Source organism: Triticum urartu, chromosome 4 (assembly GCF_003073215.2).
Source record: "Triticum urartu cultivar G1812 chromosome 4, Tu2.1, whole genome shotgun sequence".
In the NCBI taxonomy this organism is placed as follows: Eukaryota; Viridiplantae; Streptophyta; class Magnoliopsida; order Poales; family Poaceae; genus Triticum; species Triticum urartu.
The window spans coordinates 582,899,453-582,920,556 of NC_053025.1; the positions used below are offsets into that span (position 1 = coordinate 582,899,453).

The 21,104-nt window shown below is 42.4% G+C and overlaps 1 protein-coding gene across 14 annotated transcripts; it reads right to left on the minus strand.

Annotated features, from left to right (window-relative positions):
* Positions 1–1,916: 1,916 nt before the first annotated feature.
* LOC125552889 lies at positions 1,917–16,190 on the minus strand. Of its 14 annotated transcripts, none has more exons than XR_007303836.1 (7): positions 15,845–16,189; positions 12,101–12,226; positions 11,799–11,984; positions 3,545–11,710; positions 3,253–3,360; positions 2,557–2,575; positions 1,917–2,274 (listed from the first exon to the last, which is right to left on the minus strand). XR_007303836.1 is itself a non-coding variant. In XM_048716602.1 (6 exons), the coding sequence occupies exons 3-6, from the start codon at positions 11,898–11,900 to the stop codon at positions 2,568–2,570; spliced, it is 351 nt and encodes a 116-aa protein (XP_048572559.1). In that variant the 5' UTR covers positions 11,901–11,984; positions 12,101–12,226; positions 15,845–16,184; the 3' UTR covers positions 1,917–2,567. The 14 variants fall into 14 exon arrangements, 4 of the variants coding, with proteins under 4 accessions (XP_048572559.1, XP_048572558.1, XP_048572557.1 ...); XR_007303835.1 differs by having other exon boundaries at positions 2,460–2,575; XR_007303833.1 differs by having other exon boundaries at positions 2,557–3,360; positions 15,845–16,190.
* Positions 16,191–21,104: the final 4,914 nt, after the last annotated feature.

Consider the following 21,104-nt stretch of genomic DNA (forward strand, 5'->3'; position numbering starts at 1 on the left):
GGGGGTATTCGAAGTCATGACCACGGACACAGCGGACAAGGTGGCCTTGTACTGGTATGTTGAGCCGTCTGTCTTAACACACAGGAGCTAGTGTGATGATTATACACACGCACGTATGCACATGAACTGCATGCATGCAACACTCACACGTACACACACAGCTATACAACACCCACACGCACACACGCATGTATGCACACCACACGGCCAACACATACGCTCACGCTTAAGTGCTCAACCTACACGTATATGCGCACACATCAGGCCCTTACACAACCAAGGGGTTCCCGCGCACGGGTTGGAGTCTTATCGTGCCTACGTAAATTTATGGTTATCTTACTTTTTTCCTCTACGAACTGATAAGTGGGACCCACAAGGAACGTGGTCAATTTAACCAGTCAACATAGTGCCACGCAGATTATTTGGCCGGTCAATAGAGTGCAATCCGATGCCGAACGGTTAGCAAGTGACTGTATAATCACCGTAAAACATATATAGTGACCGTAATGAGCGTATTCTGAAATCTGGTGACCGTATTACGCTTTTCGCTTGGAAACACTGACAGCTAGTGTATTTATCTCTTCTCTCGCTCTCTCTGTGGAGCCGAGTAGGCCAACATGGCAGTGCCTAAATTAGTGGACACCACCCCATTATTGTTGTATTGGTTTCGTAACAACAAAAAAGCATTCACGTCTACCGTACAAACTGTAGATATGAAGACGAATACAAATATTTGAATTCATTTTATGCCCAGCTTCTCTCTGTAGGCCCTCCAAAAGTACATCTCTACATGTTCTTGCTTGTTACACCTAACAACTATGCAATACAACACTACTACACTCTAACACAATAAATCATATGTTTTTAGTTTTACTAGATCTCGTATTGTTACTTAATTATTCAGTTTGCATACATTAAAATTGCCTTTAAAATGTATGGCTAGTATCATTTAGTGATATGAAAGGTCAGACTACACACACACAAAAAAGGCCCAGTACACATTCAAGCATTTCACATCTTTCTCTCGCTCTCCGTGTCAAACCGACTATGCCAAACTACCCTGTCTACCGCGCGAGAAAAATCCCGCCCTCGGCTGTTTAATCGGGTTTGTATCGATAGATCGTGCGAAACATCAAAACTATAGTAGTACATGAAAATGTACACAATACCATGGCATGTGTCAGATTTAACTGTGGACTGTGGTAACACCAAATTCAGTTAAGAAGATAGCATTATAACTAACACGTAATTCAGTTCTTGTTTTTTAACCAAAAATTCAGTCGACCCTTCAGGGTCATCTAGTACACAAAATATTAACATTTACTATCAACCAAGAGTTTACTAAAGAACTTCAAGCTACCTGAATAAAAAAATTCAAGATATGGATGTTATTGGTATCTTTATCGAGAATGTCGATACTCTTTTGATAGATGGAAATATCTGTTGTTTCCACAGAAAACCGGATCATATTTTCTGGGTGAGCACCTCAAATTTTCAATAAAAAAACCCTGATCAACATAACATTTTTATACCTGATCTGGCAACTAAATTGAGCGTGGGTCAATGGCGGAGGCAGGAAAACTTAATCAAGGGGGGCAACTTGATGTTAAGTCATGTTGGGGAGGGCCAAAGCCAACAAAATCATGATAATACACAGAATTAGCAGCAGGTAATCACTTGTGTAGTGGAAAATTCTGCTTGTTGGCCTGGGCCGGGGCCCGTGCTGGCACCCCCCTGCCTCCGCCACTGGTGTGGGTTATCTAATTTAATCCATTGGTATTTTCCTCATAGAACATACTGAACATATACAGGTAGCTAGAGAGAACTAAAACTGAAATTAAGATATATTGAGCTAGGTGATTTCCCTTATCCAGAGCATAAATGCCATATTATACTTAATTTAAGCTACGCATGACTAAGGAAAATAAATGCTTTATTATACATAAATCATCAGAGTTGAGCGTCTCGGCAATACTACAGTGGAAGAGATGACCGACCGACTGATGAAATAGAAGATTTATGTCTTCGTTGTATGAACCCCTAGAGAGGCTAATGTAGCACTTAAAATTGTTAAGAACTAACAGTGTCAGGAAGTGCTTTATCTTATCAAATGAATCACATCTCAGTACACCATGTAATTGCCGCAGAGCTTTCTTGCATTTTAGCATTTGTGTCCTATGTGTTACTGCTGACGTGTAATAACTAATAGTGGTGTGTAAGGAAGTTGGATAAATCTTGTTACCACTGAAGGATCTTGAGCAGCGACAATGCCTCCTGCCATGACAACCAAATGAATCATTAAACACTAACCAAGTAAGCCAAATAAGTGAGAATTTGCAGTATGACTGAAGATGTGTATTGTGCCGAGTGCCCGCATAATTGCAAACAAACCCAACTGGACAAAGATAGTCCTCACAAATACGATACATAATGCAGCGAGGAGTGTGTGCCATTTCCACCAGAGCAATGGAGCTTGAAAAGGATCAAATATGAAACGGAAATGTTGATAACTTTACTTAGTCGCAGAGACTGAAGCAAAAAAAATCCACAGCTTACCCTTTTTCTAGTCAAGAACCTGCAGTCAAGAATGCAACTGAGTAAAACAATGGTGTAATGATTAACAAATAATTTGGTATACAGGTATACAGCCTGATGGCACTGGCTATTATGAAGGTGAATATTATGCAATCAAAATTTTCTGCCATGAAACAGGGGACATAATATTTCTTAAAGAAATGAGCCAATCTGAACAAATCTGAGTATTACAAAATTATTATAAGCAGATCTACAACATGCATGTCCTGATGTCCATACACAGCCTATCTCCAACTAAAATTTTGCACCATCCTGTTGAACATGGAATTCTTTGGCCCACCTCTCTCCTACAAAGGCATGAAATTAACCCCATTTAGCAGGAAACAATAATTTTCCTATGCACGCTTAATCTTGGGCATGAGAAACTCCTGATCGACTAAATAAGTATTTAGGTGTACAGGCTTTTCACCAATTTCGTTATAAGAGGATAATCAACTTCTCAACTTTGTGGTAAAATGTACTCCCTCCGTTCCAAAATAGATGACTCAATTTTGTACTAACTTTATACAAAGTTGAGTCATCTATTTTGAAACGGAGGGAGTAACTGAGTAGGTTTTGTTGAAAGAAGAAATACAACACACCACGTTCTTAGGATCAATTGTTTAAAAACAGAATATATACACAATCAAGTTTTGCTCTGTCTTGCAATATACTAACCAAGGGAAACAAAATTTTCCATCTGACTTGAAACTGAATAGATAAAATACCACTCCTCTCCCACTCCACACCCCAATGAGACACTTTCTCAGTTCAACAGTGTACAACCTGTAGATCCAAATTATGGAGACCATGGTTGAAGTGCCATCAATACTGACTGTACCTCGTTACAATACATGCATAGCAACTACCTGGAATACCTAGCAACTTAAAATATATGCTTGAATGAAGCTGCAGAATGAAACAAAAAAGGGAGACAAGAGTGAGAGCAGAGGGGAAAGAGGAGGCAAACCTGAACCGCCTCGGCATCCTTGCTCCTGCTCCTGCTGTGCCGGGAAGGAGAAGGTTGCGGGATGCAGGAGATGCGTGCACAAGCTGCAGGTGTCGGTGCCCCACCTTCTGAGGCCGCCGCACCACCGCACTGTGCATGCTCCTCGACGAAGAGTCAGAGCGCAGCCGAACTAAATCTCACAATCCACCATAAAGTTTGGCTCAAGATCACGGTCGCCTAACTAAATCCAATTTGTTCCAAATTTATTAAAGATTCATTTATCCACCAACATAATGATCACCATGCTCATCTATTAGACCTAAAATCTCATAATCCACCAAACATCTTTGACTATCTTCTCAAGACACAACCACCTAACTAAATCCAACTAAAATCACAGAGAAATTTGGTTCAATATCACAATCACCTAACTAAATCCAAAATTTTCAAGATTAATTAATACACCGAACATCTTTGACTATATCCTCAAGATCACAATCAACTAACTAATCCATCAAAAATCTCATAATCCATCATAAAATTTGGTTGAAGATCACAATTGCCTGACTAAATTCAAACTTTTTCAAGTTTATTAAAAAATTATTTATCCATCAATAAAACAACCAACATGCTCACCTACTAGTAGACCTATATTCACATAATCTACCGAACATCTTTTACTAGCTTGTCAAGATCCCAATCACCTAACTATATCCAACCAAAACCTCATAATCCACCGTAAAAATTGCTCAAAAGATCACAATCACCTAACTAAATCCAAATTGTTCCAAACTAAATTAAATATCTGTTTATTCACCAATATAGTAATCACCATGCTCATCTACTAGACCTAAAATCTCATAATCCACCAAACATTTTTGATTATCATCTCACGACACAATCACCTATCTAAATCCAACTAAAATCTCATAATCTAGCGTGAAATTTGGTTCAGTATCACAACCACCTAACTAAATCCAAATTGTTCAAGATTAATTAATCCACCAAACATCTTTGACTATCTCAAGATCACAATCAACTAACTAGTCCATAAAAAATCTCCTAATCTCTACTCTTATAGAAAACAGAGTTGGTGATGATGGTGTGCCTGCCATCCTGCAATATAGGCCATCCGATTTATATCCGACGGATAGGAAGGAAACTATGGCAATTTTATAAAAATATACCCACACCCCTCTCCACATTTGCAAATAAGGCCTTCCCTCGTTCATCCTTTTCTCCCACAAGATAAACTACTCGTACAAATGCATCTTGATTTTCCGTGCAACGCATGGGCATCTTGCTAGTCCACCATAAAATTTGGTTCAAGATCACAATCGCCTAACTAAATCCAAATTGTTCCAAATTTATTAAAGATTTATTTATCCACTAATATAATAATCAACATGCTCACCTAGTACACCTAAATTCATATAATCCACCGAACATCTTTTACTAGCTCGTCAAATCACAATAAACTAACTAAATCCAACCAAAACCTTATAATCCATCATAAATTAGGTTAAAAGATCACAGTCACCTAACTAAATTCAAATTGTTCCAAACTAAATTAAATATCTATTTATCCACCAATATAATAATCACCATGCTCATCTACTAGACCTAAAATCTCATAATCCACGAAACATCTTTGATTATCATCTCAAGACACAATCACCTAACTAAATCCAACTAAAATCTCATTAATCACAAAGTTCAAGATTAATTAATCCACCAAACATCTTTGACTATTGTTAAAAAAAACTATCTCCTCAAGATCACAATCAACTAAATCCATTGAAAAATCTCGTAATCCATCATGAAATTTGTCCAAGATCACAATCGCCTAACTAATTCCAAATTGCTCCATGTTTACTAAAGAAGCCGCTACTTCCTTGAGATTGAGGTTTCTTTTACCTCTAATGGCTTCTTTATTTCCTAAGAGAAGTATATTCAAGATCTTCTTGCTTGTGTTGCTCTTATTGATTAGCACACTATTGAGACTGCTATGGAGCTCAACATCCACCTTTGTGTCCACCTCCGCTCCCTGGAAGTCCAGATGAGCATCCGTTGCCTGGTGGCGGGTTGCTATGTGTGCTGTCTTGATCCCACATCCCGTGTTCCCTTGCTGGATGCCACCATAACCGCACGCTCAAGCACCAACAATGGCGAGCAAGAGCTCAGACAATCGACGCATACCTGAATTTTACCCACGAGACGTGCCCGAGAACACGGCGCTACCTATCGTCAAGGTCAAGGGCGCACAGTAGGGGAATGTGGGATGCTTAATCAAGTGCGTGACACAAAATCCACAAACAGGACAAGGACACCAAGCCGGACCCACATGCACGTAAGATGCTGGGTCAAGTCCATCTACTACCACTACCCCCAGTCTCTCCGCCTTTATTGCCTTGTTTACTAGTTATTTTCAGTAGTGGTATCATCGCCTTAAGTCACTTGTGTGGCCCTCATCTCTATCCACCAATATAATAATCAAAATGCTCACCTAAATTCACATAATCCATCGAACATCTTTTACTAACTTGTCAAAATTACAATCACCTAACTAAATCCAACCAAAACCATATAATCCATCGTAAAATTAGGCTGAAAGATCAGAATCACCGAACTAAATCCAAATTGTTCCAAACTAAATTAAATATTTGTTTATCCACCAATATAATAATCACTATGCTCATCTATTACACCTAAAATCTCATAATCCACCAAAAAAATTATTATATTCTCAAGACACAATCACCTAACTAAATCCAACTAAAATCTCATTAATCACAAAGAAATTTGATTCAATATCACAATCACCTAACTAAATCCAAATTGTTCAAGATTAAATAATCCACCGAGCATCTTTGACTATCTCCTCAAGATCACAATCAACGAAATCTCGTAACCCATCATGAAATTTGTTCAAGATCACAATTGCCTAACTAATTCCAAATTGCTCCATGTTTACTAAAGAGTAAAGAAGTCACTACTTCCTTGAGATTGAGGTTTCTTTTACCTCTAATGGCTTCTTTATTTCCTAAGAGAAGTATATTCAGGATCTTCTTGCTTGTGCTGCTCTTATTGATTAGCACACTATTGAGACTGCTATGGAGCTCAACATCCACCTTTGTGTCCACCTTCGCTCCCTGGAAGTCCGGATGGGCATCCATTGCCTGGTGGCGGGTTGCTATGTGTGCTGTCTTGATCCCACATCCCTTGTTCCCTTGCTGGATGCCACCATAACCACACGCTCAAGCACCACCAATGGCGAGCAAGAGCTCGGACAATCGGCGCATACCTGGATTTTACCCACGAGACACGCCCGAGAACACGGCGCTACCTATCGTCAAGGTCAAGGGCGCACAGTAGGAGAACGTGGGATGCTTAATCAAGTGCGTGACACAAAACCCGCAAACAGAACAAGGACACCAAGCCAGACCAGTGCGGAACGGAGAGTGCACAGGCATGTAAGATGTCAAGTCCATCTACCGCCACTACCCCTAGCCTCTCCGCCTTTATTGCCTTGTTTACTAGTTATTTTCAGTAGTGGCATCATCGCGTTAAGTCACTTGTGTGGCCCTCATCTCTATCCACCAATATAATAATCAAAATGCTCACCTACTAGATCTAAATTCACATAATCCATCAAACATCTTTTACCAGTTTGTCAAAATTAATCACCTAACTAAATCCAGCCAAAACCTTATAATCCAACGTAAAATTAGGTTAAAAGATCAAAACCACCGAACTAAATCCAAATTGTTCCAATTATATTAAATATCTGTTTATCCACCAATATAATAATCACCATGCTCATCTATTACACCTAAAATCTCATCATCCATCAAAAAATCTTTGATTATATTCTCAAGACACAGTCACCTAACAAAATCCAACTTAAATCTCATAAAACCAAATCCAAATTGTTCAAGATTAATTAATCCACCGAACATCTTTAACTATCTCCTCAAGATCACAATCAACGAAATCTGTTGAAAGTCTCGTAATCCACCATGAAATTTGTTCAAGATCACAATCGCCTAACTCATCCAAATTTCACCATGTTTACTGAAGAACAATTTATCCACCAATGTAATAATCAACATGCTCACCTACTAGAACCAGAATTCACATAAGGCACCGAACATCTTTTACTAGCTCGTTAAAATCATAATCACCTAACTAAATCCAACCAAAACCTTATAATCCACGGTAAAATTAGGTTAAAAAATCACAATCACCTAAACAAATCCAAATTAAATTACATATATGTTTATCCACCAATATAATAATCACCATGCTCATCTATTAGACCTAAAATCTCATAATCCACCAAACATTTTTTACTATCTTCTCAAGACACAATCACCTAACTAAATCCAACTAAAATCTCATAAATCACGGAGAAATTTGGTTCAATATCACAATCACCTAATTAAATCCAAATTATTGAAGATTAGATAAATACACCGGACATCTTTGACTAGCACGCACGCCTATCTTCTCTTCTCGAGAGGATGAAATCAATCTGGCTAGAGTGTTGACCACTACTAAAAGCAACTCGATGTGATTCTCTCTTTTTAAAGAGGGTGTTAGCTACGATCATGTCGTAGGCTAGAGCAAAGCTTAAGACATCTTCTCCTTGATTCCTGATGCCATAGCCAAAGCCCCCATGCACCCCTTCAAAATCTGTGTTAGATGTACCCACGTGGACATTGAGGGTCTCCTATGAAGAGCTTCTCGCCAATCGGTACACTCCTGACCATGTCTTCCAGGCCTTCCCAGAACTCCCTCTTGGTGTTCTCATTGTGGCCTACTTGCAGGGCATATGCGCTAATAACATTGAGAACTAAGTCCCCAGCTAACAGCTTGACCAGGATAATCATGTCCCCACATCTCTTGACGTCTACCACTCCATACTTGAGGCTCTTGTTGATCAAGATGCCTACGCCATTTCTGTTTGTAACTGTCCCCGTGTACCACAGCTTAAGCTGGTATCCTACACCTCCTTCACCTTCTGTCCCCTCCATTTGGTTTCTTGGACACAAAGGATATCAACACCTCTCCTCACCGCTGCATCAACTAGCTCTCCAAGCTTCCCTGTCAGAGACTCTACGTTCCAGCTACCTAAGCGGATCCTACTAGGCTCGGCTAGCTTCCTTACCCTTCGCACTCGTTGAGTCAAATGTGAAGACCCTTGCTCATTTTCCACTACATCAGGGCGCCGATGTAGCGCGCCACTAAGGATGCGACGACCTGATCCTCGCTCACTTGCCACTGTATCCAGATCAAGCTACGGCATGCCACCGAAGGGGTGACAATCCGGCCCTTGCCCATTTGACACCACACCCAGGTTCCGGTGTGGCGCGTCGTTGAGAGGGTTACGTCCAACGAAAATCTTTTGGGTTTCATCTCCATAAGAGTGACTGAGTTTTTATGTTGGCTCGTCAAGCCTATCACAACCCTCCTCCTTTACCAGGGCTTGGACCGGCTATGTTGAAAAAACATAGGCGGAGTTGGTTCAATATCACAATCACCTAACTAAATCCAAATTGTTCAAGATTAATTAATCCACCGAACATCTTTGACATCTCCCTAAGATCACGATCTACTAAATAAATCCATTGAAAATCTCGTAATCCACCGTGAATTTTTTTCAAGATCACAATCGCCTAACTAAATCCAAATTGCTCCATGTTTACTAAAGATCCATTAATATCCACCAATATAATAACCACCATGCTCACTTACTAGAACAAAATTAACATAATTCACCAAACATCTTTGACTATCTCGTCAAGATCACTGTCACCTAACTAAATCCAACAAAACCGCAAAATACACCATGAATTTGGTTGAAAGATCACAATCACCTAACTAAATCCAAATTGTTCCAAACTAAATTAAAGATTTGTTTATGCACCAATATAATAAGGGGCCTGCTACGCGTCGGCCTATGGATATTTTTAACAACAGATGTCTTATTGCGAAGACATTTGCAACAGAGGTTATGTTGTGTTTTTTTTGGCAAACTAGGTTGTGTTTGTGGTATTTATTTTGCATCATGGGTTGTGTTGCAGATTTTTTTTTGCAGCATGGGTCGTGTTGTGGGATTTGTTTTGCAACATAAGTCATGTTGCGGGATCTAGCCCCTGTGGGATTTAGCTCTTAGTCGATTTGCAAAAAGGGGCTAGTTGTAGAATCTCTTTCTAAAACAATGGACCAGGTGCTCCTGACTGTCTAATGAAGCCCATCCAACAGACATGGAGGCGGTGGACGCTCGCATAAGATCTGTCGGTTGAAGGGAATCATTTCCCTTATAATAATCACCATGCTCATTTAACATACCTAAATTCTCATAATCCACCACACATTTTAACCATCTTATCAAGACACAATCACCTAAGTAAATCCACCCACAATCAAATAAATCACCGACAAATTTGGTTCAATGTCACAATCACCGAACTAAGTCCAAATTGTTCATGATTAATTAATCCATCGAACATCTTTGACTATCTCCTCAAGATCTCAATTAACTAATTAAATCCATTTAAAATTTTCGTAATTACCATGAAATTTGGTTCAAGATCACACTAGCCTAACTAAATCCAAATTACTCCAAGTTTACTAAATATCTTATCCACCAATATAATAACCACCATGCTCACTACTAGACATAAATTCTTACATAATCCATCAAACATCTTGTCCAACATCGTCTAAGATGGTTTGGGCATATTCAGCGCAGGCCTCCAGAAGCTCCAGTGCATAGCGGACGGCTAAAGCGTGCGGAGGAAGTCAAGAGAGGGCGGGGCAGACCGAATTTGACATGGGAGGAGTCCGTTAAGAGAGACCTGAAGGATTGGAGTATCACTAAAGAGCTAGCTATGGACAAGGGTGCGTGGAAGCTTGCTATCCATGTGCCAGAGCCATGAGTTGGTTGCGAGATCTTATGGGTTTCACCTCTAGCCTACCCCAACTTGTTTGGGATTGAAGGCTTTGTTGTTGTTGTTGTTGTAATCCATCAAACATCTTTGACTATCTCATCAAGATCACAATCACCTAACTAAATCCAACCCAAACATCAAAATCCACCGTGAATTTGGTTAAAAGATCACAATCACCAAACTAAATTAAAGGTCTGTTTATCCACCAATATAATAGTTATCATGCTCACATACTAGACATAAAATCTTAAAATCCACCCAACATCTTTGACCATCTTCCCAAGATCATAATAACTTAACTAAATCCACCTAAAATCACATAAATCATTGTGAAATTCGGTTCTATATCACAATAGCCTAATAAATCCAAATTGTTCAAGATTAATCAATCCATCGAATATCTTTCAGTATCTCCTCAAGATCACAATCAACCAACTAAATCTTTCTAAAATCTCGTAATCCATCATGAAATTTGGTTCGAGATCACAATCGCCTAACTAAATCCAAATTTTCTCAAGTTTACTTATTCACCAATATAATAACCACCATGCTCACCTACTAGACCTAAATTCACATAATCCACCGAACATCTTTTACGAGCTCGTCAAGATCACAGTCACCTAACAAAATCCAATCAAAACCTCATAATCCACCGTGAGATTTGGTTTAAGATCGCAATCACTTAAATAAATCCAAAATGTTCCAAACAAAATTAAAGATCTATTTATCCACCAATATAATAATCACCACGCTCATCTACCATACCTAAAATCTCATAATCCACAAAACATTTTTACTATCTTCTCAAGATTAAATCACGTAACTAAATCCACCTAAAATCTCATAATCCATCATAAATATGGTTCAATATCACAATCACCTAACTAAATCCAAATTGCCCAAGATTAATTAATCCACCGAACATCTTTGACTATCTCCTCAAGATCAAAATGAACTAAATAAATGCATCAAAATCTCATAATCCACCATGAAATTTGGTTCAAGATCATAATCACCTAACTAAATCCAAATTGCTTCAAGTTTATTAAAGATCCATTTACCCACCAATATAATAACCACCATGCTCATTTACTAGATATAAATTTTCACAATCTATTGAACATCTTTGACTATCTCGTCAAGAAAGCAGCCAGCTTACCTTGTTGTTAGCAATTTGCATCTGGAATTGCTCAACACAACTAGAGATAGTGCCAAATGAGCCAGCATCAGCCTGCAGAAGGTCACATGACAAGTATGGTTGAATAAATGGATGCACAGCTAAATGTGAAGTCCTGACCATAAAAAAGATATCACAGTACCTCTGCAAAAACATCACTTATCAACTGCTCAGCTCTGCTTATCTGGTCAGGAGTGCCCGAAAGATCAGCCAATCTTGTCCGTGACCCGGGTTGAACATCCATGTCCCTTGTTACTTGGATCTTTGCCCCTGAATGAAGTTGGATATGCTTTATAGTTTCTCCAGCATTTCCAATGATAACACCAACCTAAAAGAAGTTATGAACATTATCAGTTAGCAGAGCAAAAAAAACTGCACTTCATGCAACCTGTTATCAACTACAAGAATGCAAAAACCAAACAAGTAAACTCCCAAGTAGCATACCTTCCATTTGGGATATCAATCTTTTTTGTTGTACTACCACTCTGGTATAGTGGTATCCACCACCATATGAAGAATACTGATGTGCATTTCCTTGAGAAGATAAGTGTGGGATGGAAGAACCATGGCCTGGAAACAAAACAACAACTCATTATATTATTGATAGATGCAGATCTGTTGAGTGAGAAGAACAACCTTCATGTGGACAACATAAAACGGGACAATAATGTCAGTACATAAGTAACAAACTAATAACTTTTAGAGCTGACTAAAAAAGTAAAAATATTACTGGAAATCGAGCTGACTAAAAATATTAGTGGAAATCACATCATCTATGCACTACATGAGATAATCAAATATTTGGCTCTGTGCCGATAGACAATCATCAATTCAGTATGTTACTATTTTTTGTATGTTAAAAAGGAACCACAAAAACTATTGTCATTTGTTGCATCTAGCAGACAGGGGCCAGTTCCATGAGACGTTGAATAAAATATTACATGATATAGCAGAATCAAACTATGGATACATATTTTATTTGAGCTGGGCATAAAAGGATTGTTGTATCAGTTCCAGCCTCTTATAGCTTCTGTTTGTCATCCAGATATTTAGGATGTTTGGTCTGATGATCTCCCCTACATTTGCTTGTTTAAACAAACAGGAATTAAAGTTTATGGAATGCAAGAAAAAATAGTTTGTAATTGAATCTGTGATTCTGTGAATGCGAAGGTGCATTCTTACAAATTATCCGCGCATGTTAGTTCCCCTGGCTGCATTATACAGACAACCCTGGTGGTGGTCGTCTGAGCATGCAAATAACAGGGACCGAGCTTGAGAGAAGATTACCAAGGGCGGTGGGCGTCTACTCAAGAACAGCTTTGACAAGTGCATCATACATTGGTGAGCACTGAGTACCAACTACCAAAATCCCCTATGTGCTAATAATGTCTGCTAATGATGTAATTGCATAAGCTTTTATATGATGGTTCTCAGTACTAGGTTTGGAACTGGTTTTATTTATATGTAACTACATCTCTATGTGAAATTGGGATTGCTGAATTTGTCGGGTTCCGCTACTAGTTCGAACTGCCCGGTCTTCTCCTGCCGCCGTGGCCCTCCCTGCTGCCTTATCTGCCCTCCTCTTCAACCTAGAGTGTCCTGAAGCCTCAAGTATTAATGCTACCGATGACAAAGATACAACAATTACCTTGTGTTTTGTACAGAAGTTTTAAATTGTTTTCATGCTCATAATTGTGTGGATGGTTGAACTGATTCAGGGGGGAGGGGGGGGGGGGTTGATTAGATCATTGCAAAAGAGAGGGAGGGAGGGAGAAGTTTACCATGACACAACAAAAACTGTGGGCCCACCTTACTAGCTTGAACCGAGGAGGTAGAGGAGGTAGATATTGCAGGCTTTAACGAGTAACCACGACTAGCTGATTCACAAGATGATTTTTAAGCAAAATTGGTAGTAATAGCTAAAACCTGTTTAGAAGCACAACTACAGTATGTGCACTTAATAAAATACAAGTCAGTTTTGCTTGTGCTTTACTTTCTGTTTACGTTTTCCAGAAATTTACAAGGAATGGCACATGTCGTCTATAACATGTCCCTTTTGTGTGAATGTTCAACTAGGAGTAGTTTCATCTCGAGCACTGCAATAATACATGCTACTCTCAGCGACTACTAACATGAAGTTGCACTCAGACTCTCGCATATACTAAAGAGGCACTGTCAGTAAAAGTATCACAGTTTAGTTTTTTTACGGCCTATAGATTTATTTATATGGACAATACTGATCTGAAGAATAACACTGTAGATTCCTCTGTTACTTCTGCTAATGTGACTGTACAATCACTCCCTTTCAAACTTTTTGTAGGGAAACTACAACATGCATTTTTCTCACCTGAACATTAAATTAAGGAATGCAGAAGGTTCAGGGCTTGTGCGAATTATTGAAATTTTATATTTGTGGACAATGGAGAAACGCCTAAATGAGGCGGTAGAGTAGAATTTACACTCGTTGTTGCAGTGCGACTTTTGGGCATCCTTAGCATGATAAGCCCAAACACGAAGATTAGACGCCACCTTGAATTTGTCTGGCTGTTAACTTGTGGTCATCAAACACATTTATATTGTGCTCCGTCCATATGCTCTAGAGCAAACAAGCAATGATAGTGGACTGCAGTTTCTGGGGTATCACGTCCATTTAAACTGAAGGTGCAAGTTCGGGCCGGCCTTCCTTTTTTCCTTCAGATCTTTCTGTGTTAAGAATTTTACTGTTATAATTATACCATTATATATTTATTTTAGATACATGTTCAAAGATTATTTTATTTCACCCGAAAATACAGAGGATGCGGGAAAATAACAATTTCTCTATTTCCTGAAATCATTGTCTGAATTTGTTTACCATGTTTTCTCTATTTCCTTCCTTACAACAGTGTCAAAAATGGAACAAATAAAGTCTTGAGTAACTAAAGGCCATTCTGATTCCGGTATGGTAAATATTCGATGGATGACAAAGGGTCCCGGGGGAGCTCTTTTGTGTTGACGACACTCAGCATATTTTGCAAATATCCTCTGAGTTCACCATCCATGTGCCACAAGTCATATTTTCTGGTGCTATAAGTATAAAAAAGGTTAATACTTTGTTTTATTACCCCTTTGTGGTGTTGTTCCTGTACCTTTTGGCCTAAGAAGGCTATCTGAAACACTGAGACACATAAAGCTAAACATTTGGAGTATTGGAGTATGATTAAGTAGTCCAGTCAGCGTTACTAACCCCCACTTGAGCTTGGCTGTATTTCCTGGCTTAATGTTTGAGATTCTATATATAGCAAAAGTATGTGCAGAATTTTATGCAAGTTTGAAAGCCAATCAATTCCATGATTTGAGATGCAAAGTGACCCCTATTCTGAATTGGTCTTTGGATCCCAAATATAACTCCGATGAACATACAAGGAAATTTTAGTTGTGAAACGACACTTAGACATGCCATATTGCTATATGAGGGTGTTGCTATGTACAATTATAGATGCTTGCATTTGACTTCCGCTTTGATGTAACAATATACATGTAGTTTGTTGTCAATACTGTTGGAAGACCTTGTTCTAAAGTTTATGCCCAACATTTAAATTTGTGTTTTCATATTTTCTACTGAAATATATACCCTTGTATTTTGGTAGTTTTGCGGAGTACCGATGATGTCCTTTTTGTACATATGAAACCCTACAATATCTTTAGAGCATGGAGGAGTTCGTTTGTGCTGCCAACCCTCACCATATTCTGCAAATATCACCGACTTCACCATCCATGAGTGGCAAGTCATGTTTTCTATTTTCTGGTGTTATAAGTAAAAAAATGTTCATATTTGATGGATGAGACGGTACAATGTATTTAGAACATCTAATCCACACATGTCTATAACTTTGAGCCTTGGATGAATAATTGATGATTGAAGTGGGAACATGGGTGGTACCATAATCATGAAAGGCGTCTCCACGAGTTGATGCTACACGATATGAGGCTACAAGGTGACTCTGATTGCATCTTCAAATCAATGGACGAAAGGGAGTAAATAATAAACAGGGTCAATTTGAAAAAATATCAATCAAGATAATATCTTCTTTGTGAGACGGTTATTAAAATTGACCATCAATTTGTGTACTTTATCATATTATGAGCCTACGGGCACTCTACTAGTCTAGTTAGGATTTGGCTGGCAGGGAGGGGGGATGAGCTTACTTCGCGGCGAACTGGAGCTGGTACAGGCTTGAGCATCGACGTTATCGCCGTCGAAGCAGGAGCCGAGGAGCGCCGGGATGGCGGCGGCGTCCAGGTCGTCGTAGAGATGCGCGTCCGCCCCCACAACCCACGACGTTGCCGCGCCGCTGGGCCGCATCCCCGAAAATCCACGAACTACTCTCTCTATAGGCTATAGGCCGCCTTGCGTGCCCCGGCTCCCTCGTCGAACCCGGCGGCGGATGGCTACGCGGCGGCGATCTGGGAGCGTTCCCCGGCCGTCTCGGTCTCGTACGGGAGCGCGATGGGTACGCGGAGCGGGCCGCACTTGACGTGTAACCCTGGGTCGTCCGGGCGAGGGACTGGCCCGTACTTTTGTGGGCCTGGTCCACATAGGGGGAGACAGATGGGCTTTGGAAGCGGGGACTCGGTGAGTACTACCGAGGTGAGGGGAGACAGATGGGCTTTGGAAGCGCACACAAGTCTCGGAAGCGATAGCTAACATCCAAGGGGGATATAAGTCTAAGCCTTTGTTTGGGCTACAGCTTCTGATTCTCAGATTCTAGGATCCTAAAATCAGAAGCTCAAACAAACATGTCAGATTTCTATATAGCTTCCTAGAATCCGATTCCAAAAATGAACTACCAGCGAAGGGAATCCGAAAGCAGCGATTTTGATGATTCAGCCGATTCTGCAGCTTCCCGCAAAACAAAACGGTTCGTTTTGTGCCCCGCGGGCTGGGTCAACGACGCCCAACCCCCCTCGTCTCGTCTCCCTCCCATGGCGACCACGACGGCGACAATCGCGACGTAGGAGGTGTGCCTGCTGCGGCTGGAGGATCAGGCGGAGCCCGGCGGCGGCGGCGCCTGGGAGTACCTCGCCTGCAGGTTCCGCATGCGCGGCTCCGTCCCTCGGCCTCGCCCGCAGGCTTCCCTCGCGGCCCGCCCCCATCTTCTGGCCACCAAGCTCTGCCTCCACCGCCACTTCGCCAGCACAGTCGGCTCCAGGATGGGCGGATCTGACTCCACCATCCCCGTCCCTCGCCATATTCCGACCAAGGAGCCGCGTCTCCGCCGCTGCGACGCGCCGCCCCGATCTCCGCGTACGCCAGCCCCGTCGGCTCCAGGATAGGCATATCCGGCGCCTCCATGTCTGCCAGCCCCATCAGCTCCAGGATAGGCAGATCCGGCGCCTCCATGTCTGCCCGCCCCGTACTCCGGCAACCAAACCCCACCTCCGCCTCTGCTGCTCGAGCTCCGCCCCCAATCTCTGCTCTGTTCTTGGCCTTGGGTAAACAAACAGTACATTCGGGGCTGCAGCTGCTTCAGATTTTCAGGGCAAACAAACAGTCTGCTTCAGATTTCCAGAATCTGCAGCTGCAGCTGATTCTCAGAATCCAAGCCGAAGCTGATTTTCAAGAATCCGTAGCCCAAACAAAGGGGGCCTAAACCCAAGGGAGATGAGATTCTTGCACTCCCCGCGCCACAGATCCCATTGAGCCCGCCCCCAAAGCAGGACCCGAAACGGGCTCGGGTGGACATAGCAGATGACAAGGGAAATCAACTCCAGAGCAGCATCGGGAGACTGGGCAACGACACAGAAGCAACATCGGCGGGCTCCCGAGGGGAGTACCGCCGGGCACAATGAGTATCTTGAGCTGGAACTGCCGCGGTGCGGGCAAAGCCGCGACAGTCTGAGAACTTCGCAATTTAGCGAAGAAGTTTGTCCCTACCCTGCTTTGTATCGTCGAAACTCAGCTAGATAGAGCTCGGGTAGAAAATTTAGCAAATTCTCTTGGTTTTGATAATTCCTTTGCTGTTAGTAGCCAGGGCCGGAGCGGAGGCCTTGGCATTTTCTGGAACAATCCAATAAAAGTCGAAATTTTGGGTTACTCGGTGTATCATATTGACTGCTCTATAGATGAACCAGGTACTGATAAATGGCGTGCATCTTGCTTCTATGGAGAGGCATGTACACACCTGAGGCACCAAACATGTGACACCATGAAGGGAATAGCAAGTTTGAGCGAGCTCCCGTGGGTGTGTATAGGCGATTTTAATGAAGTCCTATGTCCAAATGAACAAGAAGGTATTGGAGAATGAAGCAATGCTCAAATTCAGGGTTTTCGTGATGCGGTCAATGCTTGCATGTTAATGGATTTGGGCTATGAAGGCAATTTCTGGACGTTTGAGAAAAAAGTGACCGGGGGAAGCTATACAAGGGTTCGACTGGACCGGGCCCTGGTGTCGGCCGAGCTTAGTGCACAGCACCCGGAGGCTAATCTCAAACACTTAACGGCAGCTGGCTCAGACCACTGCCCGATTCTGTTGAACCTGAGAGGAGATCGGGGACGGCCTCCTGCTAAACCTCCATTCAGGTACGAGGTGATGTGGGAGTCTCACGACTCGTGGAAAGATACTATCATCCAACAATGGAGCCAGGAGCAGGTTTCCTTAACTATGGAGGGACTCAGGGAGAAATTAGAAGCAATATCAAGCAACCTGGGGCGATGGAACAGGGAAACTTTTGGATCTGTCCGAAAAGAAATAAAACACCTCAACGCTGAGCTGCATCGTTTGAGGGGGGAGCCAACCAGGGTAGGACCGACGCATGCCGAGCTGAAAATAAATGAGAAACTTGTTGAACTATGCCATCAGGAAGAAATCATGTGGAGGCAACGGTCACGTATACAGTGGCTAGCGGAGGGTGACAAGAATACACGCTTCTTCCATATGAGAGCCAGCATGCGGAGGAAGAAAAACATGATTAAAGCACTGGCCAATGCTCTTGGAGTGATGGTTGAGGACAAAGCAGAACTAAAAGGTATGGTGTCTGACTTCTATAAAAATCTCTACACTTCCGAGGGAGTTACAGGGATCGATCAAGTATTACAACATGTTCTTGTCAAGGTTACTGAAGCCATGAACGGACAGCTCACATCACCATACACAAATGAAGAAGTGAAAATTGCACTCTTTCAGATGTTCCCCACTAAGGCGCCGGGGCCGGATGGATTTCCAGCACATTTTTATCAGCGGCACTGGGACCTATGTGGGGAGGAGGTAACTAAGGCAGTATTGAGGATTGTTAGAGGGGAGGAGAGTGCAGCATGTGTGAATGACACGGTACTGGTTCTCATCCCCAAGGTGATCAATCCAACTCTTCTATCCCAATTTCGCCCTATTAGCTTGTGTAATGTTATTTACAAAATAGCTTCAAAGGTCGTAGCAAACAGGCTTAAAGTGCTTCTACCAGACACCATCTCTGAAGAGCAATCTGCGTTTGTTCCGGGAAGACTGATAACTGATAACATTATATGTGCATATGAATGTCTACATTTTATGAAGTGAAGCAAGGCGAAGTCAAATAGCTATTGTGCGCTGAAACTGGATATGATGAAAGCTTATGACAGACTTGAATGGTCTTATCTCCAAGCGATTATGATAAAGCTAGGGTTCAACCAAGTATGGGTGGACACAGTTATGGGGATGATCAGCTCTGTTTCATTCTCGGTTCAGTTTAATGGTGAGAGGCTTGAGAATTTTTTGCTGTCTCGTGGCATCCGACAGGGAGACCCGATCTCCTCCTACCTCTTCTTGATCGCAACAGAGGGCCTTTTGTGTGTTTTAAAGTCCAGTTCTCGATCATCAGCACCCAGTGGGATCAAGGTGGCACCCACAGCTCCGGCTGTTAACCACCTTCTCTTCGCCAATGATAGCCTGTTGTTGTTGTTCAAGTCAAGTGTGGAGGGGGCAGCAGAGGTGTAAAACCTGATGGATATGTATTGTAATGCCTCAGGACAGAGGGTAAATCATGATAAATCCTCTATATTCTTTAGCAAAGGGTGCCCGCAACATGTAAGGGATAGTATCAAAAATACTCTCAACGTTCAGAATGAATCATTGAGCGACCGATACTTGGGAATGCCAACAGATGTGGGACAGTCAAAGATGGGTACCTTCAGATATCTTCGAGACAGGGTTTGGGAGAAGGTGAAATGATGGATGCAAAAATTGCTGTCAACAGCGGGTAAGGAGGTACTCATTAAGGCGGTGGCTCAAGCATTGCCGGTCTACTCTATGGCTTGCTTCAGGCTCCCACGAGGCCTATGTGAGAATATCACATCTATTATTCGTCAGTTTTGGTGGGGAAGCAAAGCGGGCAAGAGGAAGCCTAATTGGGTCGCTTGGGATGTCATGACGAGACCAAAACACTTGGGTGGTCTCGGTTTCCGCGATATGGAGATCTTCAATCTTGCTCTACTAGCCAGACAAGCCTGGCGTGTCCTTGTTGGGGAACATAGCAGAATTTTAAAATTTTCTACGCATCACCAAGATCAATCTATGGAGTCATCTAGCAACGAGGGAGAGGAGAGTGCATCTACATACCTTGTATATCGCGAGCGGAAGCGTTCAAGAGAACGGGGTTGATGGAGTCGTACTCGTCGTGATCCAAATCACCGATGACCTAGCGCCGAACGGACGGCACCTCCGCGTTCAACACACGTACGGTTGGGAAGATGTCTCCTCCTTCTTCATCCAGCAAGGGGAAGGAGAGGTTGATGGAGATCCAGCAGCACGACGACGTGGTGGTGGAAGCAGCGGTGATCTCGGCAGGGCTTCGCCAAGCTCCAACGAGAGAGAGAGAGAGGTGTTACGAGGGGAGAGGGAGGGGTCAGGGACTTGGGTACGGCTGCCCTCCCTCCCCCCACTATATATAGGGCCCCTAGGGGGGGCGCCGGCCCTAGGAGATGGGATCTCCAAGGGGGGTGGCGGCCAAGGGGGGGGGGACTTGCCCCCCAAGCCAAGTGGGGCGCCCCCACCCCTAGGGTTTCCAACCCTAGGCGCAGGATAGGTGGCCCCACCCGGTGGACCCCCGCGACCCTTCCGGTGGTCCCGGTACAATACCGATTACCCCCGAAACTTTCCCGTTGGCCGAAACTGGACTTCCTATATGTAAATCTTCACCTCCGGACCATTCTGGAACTCCTCGTGACGTCCCGGATCTCATCCGGGACTCCGAACAACTTTCGGGTTACCACATACTAATATCTCTACAACCCTAGCGTCACCGAACCTTAAGTGTGTAGACCCTACGGGTTCGGGAGACACGCAGACATGACCGAGATGACTCTCCGGTCAATAACCAACAGCGGGATCTGGATACCCATGTTGGCTCCCACGTGTTCCACGATGATCTCATCGGATGAACCACGATGTCGAGGATTCAATCAATCCCGTATTCAATTCCCTTTGTCAATCGG